The 8,387-nt window shown below is 42.5% G+C and overlaps 2 protein-coding genes across 2 annotated transcripts; one reads left to right on the top strand and one right to left on the bottom strand.

The window, feature by feature from the left end:
• Positions 1-606: 606 nt before the first annotated feature.
• LOC138619918 (uncharacterized) lies at positions 607-4,912 on the bottom strand. The gene is made up of 9 exons (XM_069696725.1): positions 4,858-4,912; positions 4,013-4,126; positions 2,246-3,919; positions 2,046-2,145; positions 1,805-1,953; positions 1,594-1,706; positions 1,412-1,501; positions 1,199-1,321; positions 607-1,095 (listed from the first exon to the last, which is right to left on the bottom strand). Exons 1-9 carry the CDS (start codon positions 4,910-4,912, stop codon positions 916-918), a joined length of 2,598 nt encoding a protein of 865 aa, XP_069552826.1. The 3' UTR covers positions 607-915.
• A 1,129-nt stretch (positions 4,913-6,041) lies between these two features.
• On the top strand, positions 6,042-8,175 carry LOC138619917 (glutamine amidotransferase-like class 1 domain-containing protein 3, mitochondrial). The gene is made up of 5 exons (XM_069696724.1): positions 6,042-6,145; positions 6,953-7,065; positions 7,263-7,434; positions 7,549-7,750; positions 7,845-8,175. Exons 2-5 carry the CDS (start codon positions 6,958-6,960, stop codon positions 8,038-8,040), a joined length of 678 nt encoding a protein of 225 aa, XP_069552825.1. The 5' UTR covers positions 6,042-6,145; positions 6,953-6,957; the 3' UTR covers positions 8,041-8,175.
• The last annotated feature ends 212 nt before the right edge of the window (positions 8,176-8,387 follow it).

Below are 8,387 nucleotides of genomic sequence, written 5' to 3'. Positions count from 1 at the left end.
GTTAAGTGCCATGAAATAACCTGTGTTGTGATTTGGCGCTATATAAATAAAATTGAATAAAATTGAATTGAATTGAATTGAAATGAATTGTACATGTGGTGGATTGTCATTAAAGTTGACTTTAAGTTGCACATGCCCACAGAGGCTCGAGAAGTCTGATACAGAAACAGAAGTGTAAAGTCTTTTGAATTTGGACGTGGTTAGACTGTAATGTGTTGTACCTTAAAAATAAGTATGAAATTAAGTTTCCAAATGTGTATCCAGAAGTGAATCAAGTGCAATCATCATAAATTCATTGCTGTTGATGATCATACATTATTGGATAAACTTCTTTTACCCAATATTGTTGATATTTATTACTAATTGTATTGCTAATTGATTTCCTGACTGCTTTCAATTCAGTTTTTTAACAATATTGCTAATGAAATGAACTTACAGTGCAAAACTTTCATAATCGGCAGAGATCTGTGAGATGAAAAGCTTATGAAAAGCTGTATTTCAAAGAATAGAATAAATCACACGGTCACTGATATTTTAAAACAATATTGTAATAATAACAGCAGCTGACAAAAATTTCACATTTTATTATAAAATCTTGATGTGCATTCATATATTTAAACTGATACAATATCCAGAAACAAGTTCAGATCATATAAATATGAATTACATTCAGTACAAAACATTAATTAAAATACAAGTAACTGAGTGCATTAGAGTCTGTGTGCATATAATATATGCATCTTTGAAATTGATCTTCTTGTTGGATTGTCCTTGTTGATATCTCATGCCTCCTCAAACAACAATTTGACATCTACTACATGTTCATTAGCTATTCATGTATATCAGACTTTATGTTACACCAGGCAGCATTTTTAAACAGTGTAAATACTCCGAATCATTTCTCGCGATTAGATTTTATTCCGGTGAAACAGTAGATGGAGTTGAGCTTCCAGATCCTCTTCCTGACTCTGCTTTGCTGTCCTCTCCTGAACTTAACTCTCCTTGTATGTCAGGTATATGCAGATCATATTCAAAAGCAGGATTCGTCTGCCCCTGTATGTGCCGCTTCTGAACCTCCTCAAAGATCTGGAGAACCTTGAAAGCAGACAAACAAAAACAGCAGGTATTAGTATGGGCAAACACCAAATCACAACTGCTTACTGAGATAAACAGAACCAGAGGGAGCTATTTATTTTACCTTGGATTTAGGAATGAGACCCACTCTGAAGAAACCAATATGTCCCGTTTCAATCTTGGTGCAGTCAACCACAGTGGATGCAATGTTCTCTGGGGAGGGTCCATCACATAACACTCCATCCACCTAACCAACCCAATGCACATGTAGTTCAGAGAAAAACAAAAACACCATTTCCTCTTGTATATATAAAAAAAACTAAATTATTGTTAATACCTTGTCTCCCAGTTTGGCGAAAACTTGGTTATGGTGAGTTGTGTCTGCCTCGCCTGTAGGGTTGGCTGAGGTTACTGCAATGGGCCCCACCTGCAATAATTTACAAATAGTTAACCGAAGGCTTTGCAAACTGATTTTCAAAAATTTTAAGGCATGCAGTGATTAATATTCGTGGCTCTTACCAGATTAATGAGATGTGTAGCTACAGAACAGTCAGGGTTTCTGATTGCAATGCTTTGTGGAGTCCCGATGTGTTTGGCAGCATCTCCCAAACCAAAGGTGTCCATCCAGGGTCCTGTGTGACACAAGGAACATATATGATGCTCATAAAACCCCCACCAAGCAAAGGTCACACAAACAGAGTCTTACACATGCAAATAGAGAAAGACCCACCTCTGGGTATAACCATGCTGATGGAGGACGGCCACGCAGCCTCCATGAAGTCCAGGAGCAGCGGGCTCAGCAAGTGTCGAACAGGCTCCAGCTGCTTGATGGAGGAGATCCACATGGACATGGGGCGGTCCTGCGCCTGCTTCTTCACCCTGAGGCCAAACACAGCAGTTAGAAAGTAATGGGGGCGAGAAAGTAATTAATAAATGCAGACCAAAGGAAGATGCATGAAAATGAAAATCACTTGTAAGCTTTGACCACAGCGTTTGGCCTGTTGCAGGCTGCCACCAGCACATAGACGGTGTCAGTAGGTATTCCACATATGCCACCATTTTTCATGATTTCTTAAGAAAGGAAGACAAGACAAATAAAAACTCAAATCAAGTACGTAAACAACTGCTTATTTCAGAAAACTAGCGTGATTGTCTTTTTTCTTTATCTCACCTGCAATCTGCTGGACAGATGTGGCCTTGCGGGCTGACACATGTGGACAGATATCTGCTCCTCCCCCGACCCCGCTCAGCTTGACTAAAGGTTTTCCTAAGGGGATTTGGGGGGACTGGAAGGTGCTGTTGAAAATGTGCGCCAGGAAACAATAGAAACTGACGAGACCAAATATGATGGTGACTCCTATGTCGTAACCGTAAGGAAGCGCGTCTACTGTATCCAGCAGGAAGCTGATGAGTATGAGCTGGAAGGTGAGTGCATAGACAAACCAGGCAGCATTTAGAAACAGAGCTGCAGCAGTCACTAAACAGTTAAACAGCATGAAGCTAATGATCCCAACAGCCAGATTAAAGCCTCTGGTTTCACCATACAAGCCGCCGTATCGTGTCAACCCCCACACTGCCCACATCACCCCGTAGAGAATAAAAACTGTGCTCTCAAAGGTTTTACCCCGAGCGAAAGCTACTGAACCGCAGAGCAGCTGCAGAGCCCCACCAGCCATCAGCACCCAGGGCAGAACCAACACGGACAGAGGATTTCTGGCACCAACCGTGGCTGTGATGGCGAAAGCAGCCAGCACACTGCATGCATGGCCCAACACCTCTGCATCTGCATACTTAGAGTAGCCCAGGTGAGGTGTGTGCAGCTCTTCATTGTGTGCTCTGAGAGTGAGACTCTTCATCCGGGTTACTACAGCTTTGAAATAGCCCTTCCCTGTGGGTATCACAGTACTGGAGACCATATTGAATGTGGTAATTAAAAGCATGCCAGCAGAAACTACAAATATAGCTGCCTGTACACCCCGAGTGCCTCCTTGAAAGAAGCCTTGAGGCTGGGCTGCAATGGCAATACAATAAGCTGCAAAGAATAACTGGTAGAGGCCTTCTAGCATGCTCTTCTGACAGCTGAACAGAGCCACAATGCAGAAAAGCACAGAGAGGACTGCAGGGAAGGGAACTGGGGAGAAGGGCTGAATGGAGTAAAATGATAAGAGAGCAGTGTAACCCTCTGCAAACTTCAGCAGGGCTGTAAAACCACAGAAAGTGGCAGCTAGCGTGTCCATAGCTCGATAAAAGAGAACACACATGCCAAGCTGGAACACTGCAGCTGTCCAAAGCCAGGGGACATGACCGACAAAGAGCTGTGGGACCACACCTAACAGAGGACAGGCTAATACAGAGGCAGATAACAAGTTCATCACCAAACATACAGACACTGCATCACCACAGCCCTGATTCTGCTCTGTTTTCAATGCTGTCTTCCTCACGACTGTTCCTGGAAGCTCCAATTTACTGCGAGTGATCGTGGACAGTAGACGTCCAAAACCAAAGTAAACACACACCAGACAGACAAGGAGATAGTTAGCAGCTGTGGCAGACTGACCAAAACCTGCAGCTGACAGACCAGCGATTTGATGGGCACATGCTAAAGAAATGCCGACAGATATAAGAAAGAGAACAGATTTCTTTACTACAACTGCAACGCCTCCTATGATGAACAGGGCTAAAGTAAATGCTGCCAGGCCGGGGACCAGAGAGGATCTGAGCTCTGTGGGCTGCAGCACCCTCTGCCCTTCCAGGATGTACACCAGACCTGAGCCACACCACAGAGCAGAGACAGTCAGGCACAGAGTGGAAAACAGCTGGGCGTGGGACAGACTGCGATAGACACCTAGCAGAGAAACAGCGCAGGGTCAGGAGACTCATAAACAGGAAGACAATTAGAATCTGTAGAAACTCATTCCATAGTTAAATCAAAACCAACCTGCATAAGCTACAAGGGCTGCAATGAGGAGGAGAAGAATCCCCAGTGCAGTATGAGGGATGAAGTCTTTCTCAGGAGAGCTGGCATAGTTGTTCACTAAAAGCAGGAGAGAACCTGTAGGTAGAAAAAGAAACCTTTATCCTGAGCTGCTGGCTACTAACCAAAACAAAGACAACCATGTCATTTTATATATATTTCTTAATGAGAATAAAGTGTTTTTTTTTTCCAAAACAAATAGCAAGAGACAGAAGTACTAATTAAAAGCACAACTGAGACAATTCCCTGTTTTAACTACAACATACCTCACATGATCACATATTCTATATGTTGCTAATTATTCTTTTAATGCAAATAACTGTATCATTGTGATTGTTTGTTATTTGAATAAAGGGGGGTGGGGGGGGGACGTTTCTAATTGAGGGGGCGGGACCTATGTAACAGGCTGTCTCATGTTTACTGTTTGCATTGGAGACGATGTGTCCCCTCAGGGACTGCAACTCCAGCCTCTGGTCAATTGAGGGAGTACGAAAAATAAAGAGAGAATCCGTAGGCTGAACGTGATGTCTTGCCTCCCGACTCCACTTATTATATTATTATAAGTGCCCCGTTACACGAGCCCAGGACGCTCGGTCACAATACAAATAGTGCTGTTTTCTGATATTAGTGGTTGGCTCCGTGTTTTAGGTTCGTAAAATTTACATGACACACTTTCGCGATTCACAAAAAGGTAATGACAAAAATCACAGGAAATTTGGCGTATGGCTGACTGGTAGCCTGCACCGCCAACAATGTGAGGAAGAAAATAAAGGTAAGTCAGTCAAAGTAAGTAGAGAATAAAGACTTACCGCCAGCGATGCCCAGGATTCCCACGGACACACGCAGTGAGTGTTGTTGAGCCATGACAGAAGTGATTTTCTGACAACTTGAGGCTGGAATTTATACAACTGCATGTGACGTCAGTACACAGCAGGAGAAACCCGCGAGGCGACGCTGCAGCTCACCGGGAAATAAGAGACCCGTCCCAGCTGCGAGAGACTGCAGGCTGATACTGTAAGTGCTATTGTGTCTGTAATCTAAAGAGTCAGTCCGGCGGTATTATAGGTAAATTATGCACAGCCATACAAAATAGCCTTTAAAAAAAAAAAAAAAGTAAATAGCGAGATACTTTTTTTTAATCGTTTTTTATTTTTTTATTTTAAAGGAAAACAAGCACGCATGCAGAGCCAGTATAGTGCGTTATGCATACAAATATCACCACAAACCACATTTACAGAGGACAAGCAGAAAACAAAAACAAGGGGGCTATAACAGAGACAGAGCATCAAATATTGTATAGCCTATATTCTGCATGATATACAGTATATCACTAACAAAGATGTTCTTGTATTACATCAAACCTGATTGAATTATTTATTCTATAGTGCTCTAACAACGTTCTGTGTTTAAAATTAAGTGTTTGCAGCGAGTTTGTTTTGCATCAACTGTTTTCACTAAAATGCACAAAACGATGAGACTGTATTCATACCTAATCTGATTTTTTTTCCAGTAAACCTTTATGCCTTTACCTATATTTCAAAAATTAAAGCAAGTAAATGAATTTGACACTGAATAGTATTTCTCTGTAAAGTAGTCGTTGACTTAGTTAAACATCAACACAGTTTTATATTCATCTGAAAGCAAATATTGAGCAGAATGATTCAGCATTTTCTCTCCAAGACTAACCTGACAGGTGTTCCTGTCCTAATATCCTAATCTGATATTTTTTTTTTTTCAGTAAACCTTTATGCCTTTACCTATATTTCAAAAATTAAAGCAAGTAAATGAATTTGACACTGAATAGTATTTCTCTGTAAAGTAGTCGTTGACTTAGTTAAACATCAACACAGTTTTATATTCATCTGAAAGCAAATATTGAGCAGAATGATTCAGCATTTTCTCTCCAAGGCTAACCTGACAGGTATTCCTGGTACCTACATGATGTCATCATTTTAGATGAACAAGGTGCGGGAGGAGACGGAAGAGGTAGGCAGATCTATAAAGAGTCCGCTTCACAGCTCAGCCGTCACACTTCTACCGAAGAGCTCGATTACGCGCTGTGTCCAACCAGGCTACCGACAACAATACCTGTTAAAGGTGAGAAAATCTATTCACATTGTCTTTACTTCTGCTGTCTAAATGAATGCTTTTCTCCACATGATGGAATCCAATTCAGCAGTGCAAAATGACCGAGGAAAATGGAGACGTTCTAAAGTAGTGTTTGATTCAACTTCACGTGTTTACTGAATAAAGCTGTGTCATGCACCGCAGACTCCAATCTCTTCCTGGAACTTCTCTTTACTGGTGTCAGCGCTGTTACCTGGCACCAGCAGCACTCCTGGGACTCATGTCTCGCTTGGCTATGTAAATGTTTTATGAGAACATGTAACAGGTGGCTCAGGAGCTGCGCTCAGCTATTCTAATGCACTCAGATGCCTCCTGACTCCTTTCGACGCGAAGGAGTAGCGCCTCAACTCCCAAGTTCCCTCCTGATGTCCGAGCTCCTTACCCTCTCTCTAAGGCTGAGCCCGGCCACTCTACGGAGGAAACTCATTTCGGCCGCTTGTAGCCGTGACCTCGTTCTTTCGGTCACGACCCAGAGATCGTGACCATAGGTGAGGGTCGGAACATAGATCGCCCGGTAAACTGAAACACCGACACGGTCCGGTGCGGCGCCTGTTGTACTGCCGCAGCCGCACCGATCCGCCTGTCGATCTCCCGCTCCATCCTCCGTCCTCCGTCCTCCCCTCACTCGTGGTCAGGACCCCGAGATACTTAAAACTCCTTCGCTTGGGGCAGGCACTCCGTCCCCACCTGGAGGGAGCAATCCACCGGTTTCCGGCAGAGTATACACGTATTTAAAAACTAGATATACATGTATTTTTGTGTGTGTGTGTTTCATAGTAACAATGGCAAAGCGTGTCGCAGTCATTCTGTCAGGCTGTGGAGTCTATGACGGCACAGAGATACACGAGGCGTCCGCTATCCTCGTCCACCTGAGTCGTGCCGGAGCAAAAGTAAGGGCGAGAAAAAGTGTTATGATGCATTTATCTGTGTTCAACATCTGGATCCAGACACGTCTAAAAGTACTTTGCAACTTTATAACACACGACCTTAGTAGCAACTTTAAAAAAAAAAAAAATGGTACCACAATCCTTAGATACACAGGCTCATTTGAAATAGAAGGTTTAACATGTTCGGTGTTTGATTTCAGGTGAAGATGTTTGCTCTGAATACAGATCAGATGCATGTTGTAAATCACTGTGAGGGGAAACCTACAGAGGAGAAGAGAAACATCCTGCAGGAAAGCGCCCGTATTGCCAGGGGCGATGTGACTGATCTGGCCAAGTTAGATGTCTCGGCGTTTGATGTTGCCATCATCCCAGGTGAGACTGACTTTGCCATCAAGGAACACTAGAGTAAAATATATGACATTTCTTTCTGTTTGGTCATCGCTACTTTTGTGATATTGTCTATGAATCCTGTTATTTTTCATTAAGGGGGCTTTGGTGTGGCTAAGAACCTGAGTGACTGGGCAGTGAAGAACAAGGACTTCACCATCCAGCCACTTATCGTGAAGCTCATCAAGGATTTCCACAAAGCTGGAAAGCCGCTGGGCATGTGCTGCATCGCTCCCATCCTGGCTGCTAAAATCCTGCCCGGCTGTGAGCTCACCATGGGGGAGGACAAGGAGTGTGAGAAGTGTGTGAAATAGTATATAATCATCATCAGATGTTTATGGATACAAAATAATATCAGTTCATGTTTAAAACATTTCTTTTCTTTTTGTCTTCAGGTGGCCGTATGCTAAGACAACAGATTTTGTGAAGGAGATGGGCTGCAAACATGTGAACAAAACTGTGGAGGAAGCTCACGTTGATGTCAAGAATAAGCTGGTTACCAGCTGTGCCTTCATGTGCAAAGCTCCCTTTCATCAAGTGTTTGATGGAATTGGTGTCATGGTTAAAGAGACACTCAAACTGGCCAAGTGATCTTTACAAAATAAATGTTTGTATTTATTTACTCAGAATTTTCATGCAACCACTGTGTTCAATATCAAGTTATCCTTTTTTTTTTTTTCATCTAATGTTTTGTGAATGGCTCGAGATTCTTAATAAAGGATCTTAACAAATTACAACTTTGTAATTCTTTTTCCTTTAAACAAAAAAACAATGGCAATCAATAATAACAAACAATTTACAACCTAAATCCTGTGATATGTTTTGAAACATACATAAATGTTACTTTATATTGTTTGGACCGAACATGGAAGAGACCGCAGATGATTGCTCTGTGTTTAAATGTCTGTTCCACACCCAGGGAGCGATCCAAGAGCTCC

The sequence above is a fragment of the Brachyistius frenatus genome, unplaced genomic scaffold (genome assembly GCF_029030835.1).
Source record: "Brachyistius frenatus isolate BFR_SWC_R1_liver_20210118 unplaced genomic scaffold, ASM2903083v1 Contig_22, whole genome shotgun sequence".
NCBI classification, from domain to species: domain Eukaryota; kingdom Metazoa; phylum Chordata; class Actinopteri; family Embiotocidae; genus Brachyistius; species Brachyistius frenatus.
Note: the sequence above shows the minus strand (reverse complement) of the source record. Positions and strands in the feature narration are given on the sequence as shown.